The sequence below is a fragment of the Myxocyprinus asiaticus genome, chromosome 32, assembly GCF_019703515.2.
Source record: "Myxocyprinus asiaticus isolate MX2 ecotype Aquarium Trade chromosome 32, UBuf_Myxa_2, whole genome shotgun sequence".
Lineage (NCBI taxonomy): Eukaryota > Metazoa > Chordata > Actinopteri > Cypriniformes > Catostomidae > Myxocyprinus > Myxocyprinus asiaticus.
Genome location: NC_059375.1, coordinates 3,230,933 through 3,250,236, shown reverse-complemented (window position 1 = coordinate 3,250,236; position 19,304 = coordinate 3,230,933). Strand labels below are relative to the sequence as shown.

Genomic DNA, 19,304 nt, shown 5'->3' with positions numbered 1-19,304 from the left:
CAGAAAATGCAAATGTACTTAAAATCCATTTAATACTGAAAAGTATCTTTACATTTTTTTGTAAAAATGATACGTGAACTGTGATGCTCATTAGAATATCGTGTTGTTCCTCTCGCGTCCCCTGTATTGAAATGCAAGTCGAGGAGCACTATTTGAATGACACATGGAGTTGCTGCCTATGCAATTTATGACTAATCTTATGAGTTTCCATATAGTTTAGGATACTTATAGATGTACATACGTAGATGCCTTATTCGGCTAATTTAAAAACGTCAACTGCGGCGCCATCTTGGAACGGTCAACAAGGAGAGCTGTTTGAATGCAAGAGAATGGAGAAGAAGCCTCAGACCGCTGCATAAACTGCTTTTGTGTGGAAATATTTCATCGTGTAATGAATTGACTGACCGGATGCTAATTTTCAGTATGTTTGCCATGTCATTTTCATTTGTAGACGACTTTATTTGCAGTTTACTATGTAAAAAAAAAAAAAAAAAAAAAAACAGTTTTAGAAGTGAAGGCAGGAAATTGCATCAAGTAAGATTTATTTACAGTAACTTACTAACATCAAACTCTGAAAAGTTCTATATATAAATACAACTTACTATGTGTAATAATATGACCTTAATATTGATGTTATATAATATTTTGGATGTTAGATTAAAAAACTAATTCATGATAAGCAAACATATTATGAATGTTTTTGGAGCTGGATTCCTTTATGGTTATGACCCATCTATCCCACTGCGTTTATGATCACCACTTATATATTTGAAGCTTTATCATCAGACAGTGCTCTGATTTTTACCAATATTCAGTATAATTTGGAATTTTATATCATCTAAAATGTTGCCCAATGTTTATGGAAAATCAGATAATGTGAACGTCGGCTGGAAAATACTCCAGACTGTTGCGGACTGTATGCTTTCATGTGTTGACAAACGGCTCCTGGCCGTTCCAATATGGTGGACACGCCAACATATAGCGGTCCATTGGAACAGCTGCTAATAAGGTATCTAAATATGTATATCTATGAGGACACTGCAATAGAAGGTAGATGGACATGTATGTAGGAGGCTACAAGGCAGCTCACTACGTTTTGGAACAGACCCATAGCCATTTGTTTCCTGATGCTCATAACAAAAATACAGTTCAATGCAATAAAATGATATATTTTACCTGAATTAGCAGCTTTAGTATAAGGTCCTTTCGACATACCGCCAGAAACACCATAACCTATAGATCACATAAGTATTCATAATTCTGGTTTTTATTAGTTTTTTGCTGTACAGGTCACAGGCACTATATATAACTTCCATTGCTTCAGTTTTTTTATGTGGCTGTGCTGTAAAACCAAAAGCATTCCGCTACGAAGGCTGTACATTGATAGTGAATATTATGTGTTGTTATTAGGCATGAATCGAAGTGGACAAGAGTTTAGTAACACCAATGTTCAGGAAATAATTAAATGCATTAGTAATAATTACCACAAATATAGCTGCAAGTAGCAATTTTGGGGCGAAGCATGGCAGCAGATACATTACGATGATTCGGCATCACTGAACTCAACAGAAGGAATTAGAGAAAGGAAAAAACGATTCTATTTCTAGAATCTAAGCTAAAATGTATGTTAAAATTGTAACTGTTGGTAGGGGCTTGAAGGTATAACATGGAGACCACAAATTTGGCATGATAAATGCTGAGTGTGACAAAAACTATCCAATAGTTTCTTGGCCCCTAATTAACAATACTTCCGGTAAGTAACACCATTTTTACTGTGTCCTAACCAATGTGTTAAGATTGCAGCAACTAGCAATCTGTCTGTCCACACTGAACATGACACTGCTGTGCGACAGGTTACAATTAAAATCACTCAAAACATATTTGATGTTTAATGTACAGTTATGAGGAGCGGGATTTTGGGCCAATGAGAGGTCTGTAGAAATAAAAACCAAGCAATCGAAAAATTATCCTGTTGCTTGTTGCTTATAGTGGTCATAGCTGTTAGAATAAAAACTTGCTTTATTGCATTGCCTGGTTAGAATGCAGTACAGTATAGATCATTCACCTAACTGAGGGCTACACAAAATTGGCACATTATTAAAAAAATCCATTAAATGTCGCTCTTCCTATCAGATTTTAGGTTGAACTATCTGTTTTATAATAGTAATAATCACAATCTTGTAATTTACCATTAGGCTTGGCTCTTTGTCCATCTGAGGTTCCAGCCTTAGCACCATATCCTATGGAGGAACCCCACACGCAAGAGTTTCAAATCATAGGCACAACACACACAAACATTAAAAACCTTTATCACACACAGTTAAGTTTACCTGGTTTAGGTCCCTTGGCCCCACCACTGGGATACCCCATATATCCTAGAGAGGAGCCTAATAAGAGAAAAATACACTTTAGATCAACTAAATATCTGCTAAAGTGTCTATTAAAGAGATCCTCAGTTCATTTAATTAGTTATTTCCCCCCATAATGCGTAGTTTACAAATAGAAGTCTACCACTTGGTGACATGGTGTACTGTAGATAAAAAAAACAAGAAACACATTTAGAATAATAGCACTGTTGAATCAAATTAAATAAAGTAGTTCAATATTTTACCTGCATTAGGACCTTTAGCTGCTCCTCCAGTAGGATATCCACCATATCCTGATAACATAACCAGCCCAAATCAGTTTATAGCTGGTTCCTTCAGTTTAGGAATATGGAGCTTAAAGGTGCTGTAAGCGATTTAGCAGTCTGAAGCTTTCACGTGACTGAGCCGTTGAATTATCCATGCCCCCTCATTCCAAAACCCGCCCTCCAAAGATCATTTTGAGACAAAAACCGAGCAAAACAGCAGCATTGTTTGTTCCTGTGGCTGTCAAATTCAAATACAAAACAGTGGCACAATAGCACCCTCAACTTAATTCATAGCCTCAATGATCCACTTTAAATGGAAACGAGCAAAATGATTGACAGGTGAAAAGCGTTAATGTCTGGTGTCCGCGGACACATTTTTGTTTGCTGTTTACAGAGTCTAGAGCTGTCACAGAGACCGGTGAGATATCTCACGACACTTATTTCATTAATATCGTACAGGGAGTAGGAACATTTTTTTGCATACTTTTCTATGAAAAAAATCGCTTGCAGCACCTTTAAGGCCACATCCACACAAATCCATTTTCGATGGAAAACTCATAGCTTTCCAAAGTACACGGTAATGGAGAGTGTTTTTAAAACACTCTGTTTTCTTTTGTCGGAAAACAAGTTCCAGTGTGGATCAGAGCTGAAACCTTGCAAAATCAATGCGTTTTCAAACAAAAATGTGTTAGTGTGAACGTGGCCTAAATGAAACTATATGTACCTGGTTTAAGTGCTTTGGCTGCTCCACTGTTGGGGTATCCAGCAGGTACATTATATCCTGTAGGTGAGGTGGACATTCATTAGACATTCAGACCTGATGTGCCCACCAAGGACTAGGTTGCATCTGTCTTTAAGTAAAACTCAAGCCTATACTATTCAATACATTTAAAATGACAACATTTTATTTACAACTGCTACAGACAGACAGTGTTGGGCAGTAACAGATTACACGTAATCTGATTTTTGTAATAAGATTATAAAAAGCAATTGCTTATAATTAGATTGAATAACTTAATTTTAAAATGGGTGTTATAAGATTACATTTACTTTTTATGGATTGCATGATTACATTTTTTATTACATTACCAGTCAGCCAACGGTAATAACTAGTGTGTAATTGACTGATTATGCTCCTAAATTTTAAGAGAGCAGTCTGAGCTAGAGCCTGAAATACGTGTCATGTCAAGTCTGGTAACCCGGCGTCATGCCTCGCTCACACCCCGGTCACGGGCGATGCGCCAGGGGTAGGCAGGGTGTAAGTGTTCTTTTTCCTCTTAATATTAATTGTGTTGTGATTCAAAGTGCTTTGACTCGCTTGTTTTCATTAATCAGAGATTGCTGCTCAGTTTCTCCGGTGCTAACACAACCAGCAGAGTAGTTAGTGGGTGTGTGTGTGTGTGTGTGTGTGTGTGTGTGTGTCTCAACCGCAAGCTCACATTCAGATCTGCCTCCGTTCTGGTATGCAACAGCAACTTTTTATAATCCAATCAACAACCAATGAATAAAACCAAGTAAAAATAAGCCATTCCACTTGGATGCATGTCACAATACAGAAGAAAAGATCGGTCGCAAATTCTGTTTCATCACAACTTTAAAAACAGTGTCAACAGAAAAGAGTTATAGTGAAGAATACTGCAGTGACAGTCTTTCAGTTAGGTATTAATCAACAGACTCACCTACACCGGCTCCATTTTGAGGATGAGTGCCCATTAAATTGCTGGGGCCTTGAAATTACATTAAATAGACTTTTAATAAAAGTAAACACACAATGAGACCAGTTTTACATTTAAAAAAAAAAAAAAGCACAATGTTAGCTATACAAATTCTTAATAAGATTTTCTTTCATTAGAAAGCAAAATTAAACTCACCTCCATAAGACAGAGCTCTGTAGCCATATCCATTACCATTTCCGTAACCTGTAACCATGAGATCACACAATACTACAGTGTGATATAGTTTAAGACATAAAGGACAGTGTTGCCCTAAAAACAAGATGCAGCATCATTCAAAAAACAAGATGCAGCATAATTCAAACACAATAGATATGTTGGCTTGAGAAAGCCAACATACTGATATTCTATTTAAATGTATTATTATTCTTCCGAGACTAACATTTCTGACTCTAACTCCTCCTAGAGCTTTTAAGCTACATGCACCAAACTCACCACAGACCTTCAGACTGGTCTGACACGGATTGCTATATCTTTTCTAACTGATCAGACTTCCGGTATTCCCGTATCGGACTTCCAAACAGGACTGATTCTAAATTGACTCCCATTCAAGGTGTGAAAACTTTTCCCTGTAATAACTCCTTTAGAAGATTCCACTCTACCACTCATACTTTCTATCTGTCACTCCATCACTCTCTGTTCTATCTTTCCATCACTCCACTCTTTTTATTCTTTCTTTCACTCCATCACTTTAACACCCTAGCAACTGCATACAACCTAGCAACCATTTAGTGCACCCTAGCAACCAAAACCCATTGACTGCCATTCAAAATGGCTTAGATGGATATCTCCTGATCAGAATATCCTACAGACATGAGAGTTGGCTTGTTTGAATTGGGTGAGCAATCAGTCTTCAAGTATCATCATGGAAACTACTTAGCCACGCCCTAGCAACCATTTAGAGCACCCTAGCAACCAAACATCATTGACTTCCATTCAAAATCACTAAGATGGGTATCTCAGGATTTCACTCAGAATGGCAAGGAGCCATGTTAAGTATCACTCTGGTAACTGCCTAGCAACCACATGGGCTTACCAAGCAACCAAGTAACAAAACATATCATTGCACCAGAACATCGTAGAGACTTCCGGGTTGACTTATTTCACTCAGGATGGCAAGTAGCCATGTTAAGTATCACCTTGGTAACTGCCTAGCAACCAAGTAACAAATCAAATATCTCTGCACCAGAAAATCATAGAGACTTCTGGATTGACTTACTTCACCCAGGATGGCAAGTAGCCATGTTAAGTACCACCCTGGTAACTGCCTAGCAACCAGATGGGGTTACCCTAGCAACCAAGTAACAAATCACATATTTCTGCAACAGAACATCATAGAGACTTCGGGTTTCTTTCATTTGACTAAGGGTAGCAAGGAGCCTTTTGAGTATCACCTTGGTAACTGCCTAGCAACCAGATGGGGTTACCCTAGCAACCAAGTAACAAAACATATCATTGCACCAGAACATTGTAGAGACTTCCGGGTTGACTTATTTCACTCAGGATAGCAAGTAGCCTTGATAAGTATCACCCTGGTAACTGCCTAGCAACTAGATGGGGTTACCCTAGCAACCAAGTAACAAATCACATATCTCTGCACCAGAACATTGTAGAGACTTCCGGGTTGACTTATTTCACTCAGGATAGCAAGGAGCCTTTTGAGTATCACCTTGCTAACTGCCTAGCAACCAGATGGGGTTACCCTAGCAACCAAGTAACAAATCACATATCTCTGCACCAGAACATTGTAGACACTTCTGGTTTCGTTCAATGGACTCAGGGTAGCAAGGAGCCTTTTGGGTATCACCTTGTTAACTGCCTAGCAACCAGATGGGGTTACCCTAGCAACCAAGTAACTAATCATATATCTCTGCACCAGAACATCATAGAGACTTCCGGTTTCATTCTTTTGACTCAGGGTAGCAAGGAGCCTTTTGAGTATCACCTTGGTAACTGCCTAACAACCAGATGGGGTTACCCTATCAACCAAGTAACAAATCACATATCTCTGCACCAGAACAACATAAAGACTTCTGGTTTCCTTCATTGGACTCAGGGTAGCAAGGAGCCTATTGAGTATCACCTTGGAAACTGCCTTGCAACCAAATGATCTATCTGTCTGTCTATCTATCTATCTATCTATCTATCTATCTATCTATCTGATAGACTGAATGGTCTTATAATCTTTAAACTTTGAACTTTTAAAACTACTATTTAAACTTGTAACTATTCAAACTTAAAACCTTCAAACTTCAAGCTTTTACAACTAATTCAAACTTTCAGGCTAGGCTTTCTCAAGCCAACATCAAAGTTTGTCTTGACAAACTTTTTTATCTAGTTTTCAGTTGCAATACCATTGTAGAACTTCACTACTTGCAGTCAGCCAGGATTACTTTAAGCAATGAGTGAAAGTTTCCAATAACAGGGCGGTTACTAAGAATAAGTGAGTAGTATTTGACTGTCATGTGATCATAAGATGGCAGCCTCCATGAGGGGACCCTCTCCATGTAGAATAAAACAGCTTAATTACAATTCATGTCTTAAGGAGTACAACTCTTTTAATGAGAATATATATATATATATATATATATATATATATATACTGAGTGCACCTTAAAGTGTGCAAAAGTGTCCTGTACTGTATATGGGTCATGGACAAATAAGGTTGTCTGAGAAAATGAAAATGAGAAATCTTTAAAAAATCTAGTGTGGAACACATGTATCAAATCTATAGAAATACTTGTGTCCAATTGGTTTCATACATTTTTGAACTAGAAATAAAAAAAGTCAAATGGTGTAACCATCAAGTAATAGGAACTAAAATAATTTTCATACATCTTGAATACACTTGAGTGTACACAACTTAATCTTTACTTTCAAAAATAGGTTTCAAACATGTTTTCAAAAATATGTTTTACAAATATAATGTATTTTTGAGTCACAAATATAAAGATGTTTTCTCAGGGTTACACCATATGACCTGAACAAAATGTGCCTTTTCATAAATATCTCAAGATATCTAATATTAAACATCACACACAGACATGAGGGTTTCTGTTTTGTTTTTTTGTCAAAACTGCATGTTGGTTACACCACCTGACTTTTGGTTTGGTGGACAAAAGTTTTTACAATATTTAAAAAGATTTTTTTAAAGAAATAGTACTGAAATATTATTCAAAATTACTTATGCCAAGAATTTTAGCTCTTAATGAGACTTTTATATATTTATTTATTTTGCATTTTCAGATATATCCAACTTATACAGTTCCATAAAAAAAATATATATATATATACAAAATGAAAATGCAGTTTTTTTATAAGGGTATAATGATTTCTGTAAGTGTCTGTCATAGATTACAGATCACATACCTCCTCTCTGTTTCACAGCGTGCTGATTCATCATTCCCATACCCATTCCAATGCCACCTGAAAACAGAGATACAAACACATTACATGGCCATAAAGAGAAAAACAGAAGTGAACACGTCTACTAGAGCAACAGGCAGTTCATACCATATGGGGGACGGCCTCCATATATGGGTTTATTTGGTTTTGTCCCATAAGCACCTGAATGACAGGAGACAGATGCGTGATGGTGTCATTCAAAACAGCCTGACATTTGTCTTCACTAAATATATCTTACTGTTTCCCGCTTTCCTTGAGTGATATTTACCTGTACCTTTGTTAGCAGGATAACCTGAAAATAAAGAATGAAATAGAATAAAAACTTTATTCTAGTGTCTGTCTGTCTATCTCTCTGTCTGTCTGTGTGTCTATTGACATACCGTTGGGTTTGGCCCCTTGTCCATGTGATCCAGCAGGCACAGCTCCATAGTCTGTTGAATATTTATAATAATAATAATTATTATTATAAACAATTAAACAACTCATAAAACATCAAGACTCCATTTTGTCACTATTACAGTAATAAAATCAATGTACTTACTCTTTCCTGCATATGCATTACCATCGGACTTTGCACCATAGGCATTTTGTGCGGCTGCAGCTGAAGTTCCATAACCTTACAAAAAAAAAAAAAAAATTATATATATAATACATATGAGGTAGACACAGCAAAAAATCAGTGTCACAGACTCTACAGCAAATCAGATGTACCTTTGAATTGAGCTCCATGTGCATTTGCTACCGGAGGAGAATCACTCTGACCTGCAGGAGATTCAAGAAGGATGAGGCAATGAAGGAGCAATCATACATGCCACTTAATTAATGAACAAGTTATATTGCCACTAGAGCTAGATAAACACTACTGGTTGATATTGGTTTATCAGTGGGCTCACCATTATTTTCAGGGGCTACGGCAGGTGGGCTTCCATAACCTGAGCCATATGACAAAACCAGTAAACAAACAAATCTTTAATAACGCACTCACAGAATTTTGTGAAGAATTAATAGTGGATTTTTCTCCAATAATGCAAAGATCTGTGTTAAATAATTAAAAAAAAATTTTTTTTTTGAGACTTGAGAACCAAACGATGATCTAACTGACATTAATCCATAACCAGCCCACAAACGTTTTCTTATTTATATTTTTTGTGCAGCCGGAGGTTCCTCGGGATGTACAGCTCGAGTGAGTGTTTTTTATTCTTTATGTTTACGTGTATTGTGATTCAAAACATTGAGATATTGGGATCTTTTCCTCACTTGTTTCTCATTCATCTGCATTGGACTTGCACAACGGCTCCAGCCTCGTCGTAAGCAAAGACCATGATTGTGCTGTGTGCATTTGTGGGTTGGTTATGGATTAATGTAGTCAGTTAGATCTTTATTCTCACGTCTTTGGAAAAACTGGCCGGTATTGAGATCACTTCTCAAGTTTTCCCGGTAAATGGCTCTGACATAAGCAGCACAGTGGAAAGGGGTGTGTGTGTGTGTGTGTGTGTGTGTGTGTGGCTGTAAACTAAAGCCTTAGCTATTTTAAAAAATCGGACGAGTCGTTCAACATGTCCTGCCTTCACTTCCTGTTTCAGTAGGAAATACGTCAAAACACCAAATCAAACTGCACTCGTCAAGGCACTTCACGGGAACTTTCGAAATAACTTTAAAATTAAAGCACTCAGAAAATCAAGTTAAATATTTCAAGATAATTTCATGATTACTTCAAAATTAATACATAATTCTGATACTGTTGGGATAATAATCATGTAACTAATCCTGCCTTGATACAGTATGTGTTACATGAACATACAATGATTAAAATTACCTCTGGGTGGCATTTGTGCTGCACCACCATTTGCATTCTGAGGTTTGTACCCTGAAATAAAAGAGACATTGTAAAATCAGAGGATAGACTACAGCAGATCAGTCAGCTGTCCAATTTAAAAAAATTAAAATAAAAAAAAAATAAAGAAATATTCAGTTCAAATAAATGTAGGCCTGTCAATTTAACTTGTTGATTTAGTGTGATTAATTATATAAAAAATAACCCGTTAACAAAAATGAACAATTAATTATGCCTCTTGACCCATATGTAAATTCTGTAATAAAAATATATATTTTCCAATCATCGGAACAATTCAAGCATAAAGTATATGTAGTCTCAGCCTCAGACAGCACGCCCCCACAGACCGCCCACAGTCTGTGCACTAACCGTCTGATGCTTATAGCACACAAAACAGGAAAACGCTTTCTCGAACAATTGGTGAAAATCTGATTGGCAGGTTTGATGGAACTTCCATGAGGTGACGCACACAGGATGTTTCATCAGTCCGCCTGGAAGCAGAGTTGCATTCACAAGGTTCAGCGTTATGATTGGTGAACCTTGTGAAGTGAACCAACTGTGATTGGTCCCTTTACATGTCAGTTAGATTGCATTTCTGTTCTTGGCCAATAGAGCGCAACAGTCTGGTTCCGGAAGTAAAAATCCCATTCATTTATACCATAGACGAATTGATATTCAATGATAACTTATAAATCTTTAAAGACAGACCTACCGTGAGCTACGAGGTTGTTCATCGATGGATGGTATATGCTTCTGTTGAATCCATCCATCTGTGTTATTTCAACTTCATTGTTTAACAATCGTGTTTGATAGTGGAATTCATGGTAAACATCTACATTACTCATGGTACAGCAGAGAAAGATCCACCAATCAGAGAACCGTGGCCAATAAAACCCACACAACACATCTCGGAGCGACTGCCAACTATGTCGTAGTCATAGGTCTGGCTATGAGAGACTAAAGTACATGTAACTTTGTTTTTTTTATGAGGCGCGTCAGCAGGGGGCAGTTAGCGCGCCTCAATAAACCTCACAAGCAGTGCAGCCACATAACAAGAGCAAAAGTTTCAACTACTTTTAACTTGATACAGAGTCCTAAAATGCAGAGTTTATGATGCTAAAACCAGTAAGATGCTCTAAAAGCGTCCGTCTGATGCACATGTACATATACTGACAATTAAAAATAATGCAGATGGAGAACAGGACCGATTAACAAACTCAATTGCAAAATGGATTGATGTTGACTGTAGGCTTATGTTTAATGACATGGGAATAAAACAAACAATATATTGAGTTCTAAAACCACTTTTTGTATTGACTATTCAATGCTTAACTCGCCTGCTACAATAATGCAATCTATTTCAATCTGGATATCTATATTATGTACAAATTATATTTAGGATTATTTGAATTATTATGTATTATTTATTTATACTGAATTATCTTTATTTGGTGGCCAAATATTAATATATGCAATTAATTATGATTAATTCGATTAATTACCATGCATGTTTAAACAGTTGAAAGCCCCTAAATAAAAGAAATAAAAGAATATCAAGAAAATATCAACATTATATAAGTGTAGAATAATACGTAAGCAAACAAAATAGAGAGCTGAGACTCCTGGATGCTCCAGTTGGTTGGTAACATATACACATTGCTATATCAATATTTAAAAAAATTTTTTTTCATATACATAATATCAGTTCTAAGCAGCATTCTTACAACTGCCAAGATAAATAAAGTGCTTTATATTTCTGTTCACTTGAAATCGAAGTTCATGATTTATCGTTATTTCCTTGAACAATTTACTCTGTTTTTCTTGGTAAAGTGTGTACAAATGAAACTGCTGTGTAATGCCATGCTGTTGGCTGAAGATTTTAGGTGGATGGCACAAGGCCATGGATGGAGACAGTGGGGGAAGAGCATCAACAGAGCGACTGTGTACATGTAATAAAATCTCATTCTCACAGTGAGATGTTACTTTCAGACGGGCCCTGCAGGAAACCTCACTCGCTTTGATTTGGTGTTAAGAAGCCTTTGGCAGAGAAAAGATGTTTCACGAAATGCCGTGAGGATTTTCAGGAATTGAACATGTACTTAGGCACAGATATTGGATACCTTGAATGTGTAATTCTTCTTGTGTACATTTATATATTTGAGCATTAACTATTAGATTATTATGTAGCAATAGGTGACAAAAATTGTTTAACGAAAAATCCGTTATTCTACTGTATGTTAACTAGTACGATGTTTCTCAATCCTTTCCTAAAGTACCACTTACATGCCACGCTTTGGTTTTCTCTTTTATTTAGCACACCTTGTTCTACTGATTAGCTAATTAGTAATGATCTGAAATTACTGTTTCAAATAAGACATCCAAAATGTGTAAGTATTAGTGGTACAAGTACATTTGCAGAACAATTACACACACACAAAAAAGATTGTTATACAAAAATCAATCACCTTTTCAATCGTGTTTCTAACCATTTATGAACAAGTTGAAGACCACAAATGTGGAAAAATTATTGAAACAGAAGACAATGAAAGTTTGCTTAAAACATTATTAGTCTTAATTTGTGATATTGAGGTAAAATAAAAATTGGTGGCAAGGATAGACAAACGCTAGAGTCTGATCAATTAAATGTCTAAATGTCTTGACAACAACACTTGACTGCCTGTATATACAGAATAATGTATTGTATATTCTTAATCATAAATTATAAACACCTGATTATCACTTGTATACTGTTGTGAATAATTATAACCCCAGTATGTAATTATTAAGTGTAATAAATGATCAGCACCTGATTTCATGTGTTATATCATGCGTTATAGTCAGTGTTGGGTAAGTTATTTTTTATAAATTGTAATCACATTACTAATTACTTTTAAGTTACTTACTAAAACACTTTTCACAGAAAATGTTCATTGTGTCTCACACTTCAGCTGTTACGGAAATGCAAACAGATGTACATATGAACATAATAATTCATATTTTAAATGTATTATACATAATATATTTTTAGAAGGATTTGTATCCCCAAGTATTGTACTTCAAAGTAATTAACTGAAAGTTATTGACTGTAATCTGATTACAAGAAATTAAAATGTAAAGCATTACACTACTTTTTGACTTAAAAAGTCATTAGATTACAGTAACTACTTTTGTAGTCAGATTACACACAACACTGATTATAATGTATTATACTAGTTAAAGGTACAACCAAAAATAGGTTAGTATTATAATATAATTGTGGGTACACTTATTTAAAAGATGTAATTATAAGGCATTCTGGATGTCTTTATAATAATCCATTAAGAATACTTTATAATACATACGATATACTGGCTTAATATAAAGTGTTACCACTGTGTCTTTATGAAATGCATGTAAAAATGGTTATGGAACTGGATACCCAAAGAATCCCAATTAAAGAACACCATTTGTATCAAAAATGGGGGAATACATTTCTGTGGTGTCATTTAATACCTTTATGTCTATATCTACACCAAGAGCACCTTATGATGCAGAAAACCTCTTTTGTTCCTCAACAAATTAAGGAAAAAATGCAGTTCTTAAAAAATGAACTGTTGGCAACTGTAGACATTCAAGCAAAACTTCCTCCAAATCACAACATAGTGTTTAAGTAACAGATATACTTTGTTTTCTTATCTGCACTCTTACCTGTACCACCTTGAAGAGTCACTCTTGTCATCCAAAGAAATAACAGCATCCGCTGAAGCGTCCATCTCAACATTATGCAGACGACTAAATGAAAGAATCAAGAAAAGAGACTGAAAAACAAATGACCCAAGATGTACAGCTTCATTAACAGAATGCACATACAGCACTGAGCTGAGCTTTATAAACCCCTCAGTGGCCAGCAGCACCTCCTCTATGGGCCACCCAAATAAAGACAGCAACTTTCATTCCCCCCCTCTTTGGTACCATAAAACTTTATAAATGTGCTAAATAACTGGTTGAATAAGGTTGAATTATTGAATTAAGATTTTCTACATAGCTGTACAATTTTCAAGTCCCTTGTATCACTCAAAACAGTATTTGATTTCTATATATTTATGTATTTATTTGCTAAGTAGCTGTGTAATAATCAGAACAATGTACAATCAGCTGGTCATCGTCACAAAATAACCCCTTTCCATATTTATATTATCGATTACAAATTAGCTGATTACTGTCTGATTGTCAGTTGTTAATTTAGAATCTAATCATACTTTCTAGAAATGTACTTTTTGACTCAATCAGTTTACAAGGAAATTGTCTGATGTCACATATGTTTCAGATGATAGAAGTAAAATCAGGTGTCAATGAAACATTTTTATTTGAAAATGTTCCTATGTGAATGTTAAACAAAGCTCAACTGCTGCTGTTCAAGCAGGAATTCACTGTATGCTTTTCAAATTAACCATTGCATCTGCACTAGGTAGCGAAAAGTCTCGCCGTAGGTCTTCTAGACATAGTGAATATAAAACCAACTCACAGTCAGACACTATGTACACATGAGTCTTGTCACTCAAACGCTAATGTACTTGAAACACAATGCACAAACACACAGTGACGCTCCAATACTTTCCAAGTGGGGTTGGGGGGGGGTTGGTTTAGAATGAATCCAGTTTTAAAAATAGAAATTTTGCTATATTAATGTCTGATATTAAAGGTGCTGTAAGTGATTTTAGCCATTCTACAATTTCCACAAGATGTCAAACTGAGCAATTGGATTAGCCACGCCCCCTTTTTTCAAAATGCAGCACTCCAAAGATACCAAATTAGCTTTATTGAGACTGACACCAGCAGAAAACAACAAAATGTCGAAAACAACAGCACCAAAATAGCACCCTCAACTGGCAACTGTTATAAGCAGCAGGGCATAAAAATGGCATTAGGCTTCAATAATTCGCTGCAACTACAGTACTATGAGAACTAGCAAAATGATTGACAGGCAGAAGGCGTCATAGACCGCGGACATATTTTTGTTTGTTGTTTACAGAGTCTAGAGCTGTCACAGAGACGGGTGAGATATCTCACGACACTTATTTCATTAATATCTTTCAGGGAGTAGTAAAAATGTTGCATACCTTTCCATGAAAAAATCACTTACAGCACCTTTAATGCTGAGGGATCACTATATCAATAACAGATACAATTTTAGATAATGTTTAAAAAAATAAATAAAAAATAAGATACAAGAATATGCAGCAGTGCAAAAAATTCAATTTTCCAATAGAAGCCAAAACAAGAGCTAGATTAAGGCCATGTCCACACTAATCCATTTTCATTTGAAAGCTCACTAATTTAGCTAAATTCACCTTTCATCCACTGAAAACTGTGACTTTCAAAAAGGCTCCATAACCACATACTTTGGACAATGGCGACATTAGGAAACTGAAAACAGGTTTAAAAAAAAACGGAATTAGTGCAGATTACTCTGGACGTGGCCTTAATCAGACTGTAGATGTCTGTTGAAAATAAGATATAAAATAATACATTTTGTGAGGGTTTTGCTCAAACTAGTGAACAAATCTGCCAGTTGGTTGGAAGGTTGAGTGCATACACATGCTTTAGGCTTGGGCTTAGTGGAACAGTATAAAAAATTGAATCTTCGAGTCAAATGTTAAATTCTCTAAAATGTTGTTAAATGTTAAATTATCTAAAAAAAAAGTCACTTATCGCAATATAAGCTTTGTATTATCTCTCACCTCCCTCAATATTCCTCTAAGAATGTCACTTAAATGTATATCTCTGCTCATGAGAAAGTACAACAAAGTGGGTAAAGTAAAAGAGAAAAATCCAGCAGTATTTCACTTAACACCGACATTCCACATGCTGCACCTAAATCCTCAAATCAAGAGGTCAAGGGGAGTTGAAAGCTCAAACTTTAAACCCTCAGTCTCCTCTTTTCCGACCTCACATACACTTAACTGATGCATAAAATTACATCACCATGACCTACCCTGACACAAAGTCATTAACAAACAAAAGGCAGTCTGAAACCATACGAAGGCAACAAGCCGGTGTGCCACACAAATAACAATCCTCATGAGAAGCCCACGGGTACAGAGCCCAAAGAATAGTTTTCAAATACTTCTGAAATAGTTTTGTGTTGCCTCACAATAAGTTTTGTTTCCTCACAATTATTTTGGGTTCCTCACAATAACTTTATCTATCTCTTTCAAAAATGAACCATGGTTTTACTACATAACTCATATTTTAACCATGATATTTATAGTAATATCATAGTACTAATACAGAAAAAAGTACATGTACCACAAATTAACCATGGTGTTACTATAGTACAACTAGCCATTTTTTTTTTTTTTTTTGGCAGAATGATTTTGGCATGAAGTTGTGGTTTTCCTGTATTATTACTATTGTTTTACCATGAATACCATTGTTAAATTATGGTCACTGTAGTAAAACCATGGTAAATGTTATGGATTTACTACAGATACCATAGCTGAACCATGGTTAATTTTTGCAAGGGACAGATAAAGCTACTGCGAGGGAAACACAAAACTTTCTGCAAGGGAAAGGAAACTATTGCGAGGGAACGTAAAACTTTTTGAAAGGGAACACAAACTATATTTGAGGGAACGGAAACTATTGCGAGGGAATGTAAAACTTTTTGCAAGACAATGCAAACTATCATGAGGGAATGTAAATCTTTTTGAAAGTGAATGCAAACTATTGCAAGGGAACACAAAACAAAAACTATTGCGAGGGAACAAAAACTATTAAAGGGAAAGTAAACTATTGCAAGGGAACGTTAAACTTTTGTAAGGGAACGCAAACTATTGCAAAGGATACAAAAACGATTGTGAGGGAACGAAAACTTTTTGAAAGGGAATGCAAACTATTGCGAGAGAACAGAAACTAGTGGAGGGAATGCAAAATATTGCGTTGTACCAAAAAACTTTTTCAAAAGGAACTGAAAATGTATTATGAGGGAACGCAAATGTTTTTGTGAGGGAATGCAAACTATCGTGAGAAAACCATTTCAGAAAATAAATTCCCTCCCTGTCCTCTAATGGGCTCCATACTATGGGAGACTAGACACAATTGATTACTAAAGAGTTTGATGTTAACATGTTGCTAAGTTAACGCAATACTCTAATAATAAGCACAAAAATACACAGCATACAAACATATTTGGTATAAAAAAAATCTATTTTAATTAGATTAAATTGTTTATTGATACTTTTCTCTATTTAATGAAATATATGTGGCATTTCACTCAACTTGTCTGGATTTCTTTTTTTTTTTTTTTTTTTTTGCATCATGGATTGTGTCCCCCACAAAGATGATGCTGCTTTAAAGTTTGGCCAAAATTACGTTTCTTAGAAGAGAGCATAATTTTGCAACCTACCTGTTGGAACAGCCACAATTGAAACAGATCAATCTGAACGATAAAGCAGAATTTTAGCAGACCAACTGGATACTGGAGAATGTTACTTCCTCAGCAATAACAGTCTTGTCTGTACAAACGTTAAAATTCTTATACTTCATATAAGTTGCTATACCATGACAAACCACACATAAACCACTTGTGTGAAATGTAGAAATCCAGACATTAAGCCTGTGGGAACTATAAGCATTGTCTGAGCAGCTATAGCATGGCATAAACATTTAGACTACAGCTACAATCAATATGACCCTCATTCACCATACAGGAAACCCATAAACTAAACCATTTACTGATAAACCCTAAAGAGAAGTTGAGCTACTATGCTGTTTTCTTTTTACTTTAGGATGCTCTATCATATCTGTTTGGCTCCATTTTTCATTTATCAAAGAGGTGATGCAACCAATAACAGAACAGGATTCATTACTTCCACGCTCCTGATCAGCAGTGGTAAGTACCTACTGACAGTGGTCCGAGGAGGAACAAACCACAAACTGGTGACAGGGTGTTTGGCACCCAAGGATCATCGATGTGCGAGGGCAACAAAGGCTATCCTGTCTGCTCCTAACTGACAGAAGGTCTACTGTGGCACAAGTAACAGAAAATTTTAATGGTGGTTACTGGAGGAATGTGTCAAAACACAGTGCATTGCACCCTGCTGCGTATGGGGCTGCGAAGTCACAGACCGATCAGAGTGCCCATGATGACCCCTGTCCACCATCGAAAGTGCCTACAATTGGCACGCGTGCATTGGAACTGGACCTTGGAGCAGTGAAAGAAGGTTGCCTGGTCCGATAATTCCCGTTGTCTTTTACAACGCGTGTACAGCGTGTACATGTGTGACAAATACCTGGGGAAGTGATGGCACCAGGATGCACTATGGGAAGATGACAAGCCGGTGGAAGGAGTGTGATGCTCTGGGAAATGTTCTGCTGGGAAACCCTGGGTCCGGCCATTTATGTGGACATTAATTTGACACGTAACACCTACCTAAACATCGTTGCAGACCAGGTACACCCCTTCATGGCAATGGTATTCCCTGATGGTAGTGGCCTCTTTCATTAGGATAATGCACCCTGCCACACTGCACACATTGTTCGGGAATGGTTTGAGGAACATTGATGAAGAGTTCAAGGTGTTGCCCTGGCCTCCAAATTCCCCAGATCTCAATCCGATTGTGCATCTGTGGGATGTGCTAGACCAGCAAGTCCGATCCATGAAGGAAGGATCTGCTGCTAATATCTTGGTGCCAGATACCACAGGACACCTTCAGGGTTCTTGTAGGGTCCATGCCTCGGCAGGTCTGTGCTGTTTTGGTGGCACGAGGGGGATATTAGGCAGGTGGTCATAATGTTTTGGCTTATCAGTGTAGTGCTCATTTGTCTTGTAATAAACAAAGAAATATATATCCTGTGATAAACTCAAATATGAAATAATAAAAGTATGATTTATGGAATCACAAATACATCGTCACACCATTACATTTCTCGGGTCACTAAAGACCCTATACACTTTTGGTAATTAAGCAATTAGAAAATAATAGTAAATTTTTTTGTTACACTATTTATGAGATATGAAAAACAAGAGGTGGGGGCATAACTCCAAATAATGGATGAAGGGGGTGGAATGAGCTCCCAGGTCACTAAAGACCTGAGGTATACATTTAAGGCTTAATGGTAATATTGTAGATGTAATCAAAGCACACACCACACTCTCCCAGCTAATTTGGTGCCAAGACCTATGTATCAATATGAAAATGCAAAAAAGGTCTGCACTCTAAGAATACTTTTATTAGGTTTAAGCAGGAGATAAAAATAGTACAAACGTTTTGGCTGTCTGCATAAGTGTAACAATTCACTTGTTCTAAATAGTTATATAAATGAGCACGCTACAGATCTTCAGGTGATCATAATCAAACAATCAATCCAGAGTTGCAGAGTGCAGACCTTTTTTGCACTTCAATATTGTAGATGTAGAAATCCACTATGGCAAGGAACATTTGTCACCTTCAGTCTGGTCATTTACCAGCAATTTAGCAAATGTATGTGCCATAATATGGAATAGAAGTGCAACTTAAATTAAATCAATTATCAATTTGACAAATTAAAGGCAAGGTAAATAATGGTTTCATTTACTTTGTAATAAAATGCATAGTAATGTTTTTGCATTAATTTATATTTACCCATTTTTTGAAAATCTTAAATACGTCCATTTATTCATACATTAACAATTCACATTCTCTCCTCCCCCCATAAACTAAACATGTTGCAATCTTTT

The 19,304-nt window shown here is 36.2% G+C and overlaps 1 protein-coding gene across 1 annotated transcript in view; it reads right to left on the bottom strand.

Moving 5' to 3' along the window:
- Positions 1–13,364, bottom strand: part of cmn (calymmin) — a 30,221-nt gene extending 16,857 nt beyond the window's left edge. The window contains exons 1-15 of the mRNA XM_051666667.1: positions 13,292–13,364; positions 9,587–9,637; positions 8,482–8,532; positions 8,312–8,386; positions 8,151–8,201; positions 8,039–8,062; positions 7,879–7,932; positions 7,735–7,791; positions 4,504–4,551; positions 4,312–4,359; positions 3,357–3,413; positions 2,612–2,659; positions 2,331–2,387; positions 2,190–2,240; positions 1,177–1,233 (exon numbers count right to left, since the gene is read on the bottom strand). Coding sequence (XP_051522627.1) covers positions 1,177–1,233; positions 2,190–2,240; positions 2,331–2,387; positions 2,612–2,659; positions 3,357–3,413; positions 4,312–4,359; positions 4,504–4,551; positions 7,735–7,791; positions 7,879–7,932; positions 8,039–8,062; positions 8,151–8,201; positions 8,312–8,386; positions 8,482–8,532; positions 9,587–9,637; positions 13,292–13,364 — 802 coding nt within the window. The remainder of the gene's footprint in view (positions 1–1,176; positions 1,234–2,189; positions 2,241–2,330; positions 2,388–2,611; positions 2,660–3,356; positions 3,414–4,311; positions 4,360–4,503; positions 4,552–7,734; positions 7,792–7,878; positions 7,933–8,038; positions 8,063–8,150; positions 8,202–8,311; positions 8,387–8,481; positions 8,533–9,586; positions 9,638–13,291) is intronic.
- Positions 13,365–19,304: the final 5,940 nt, after the last annotated feature.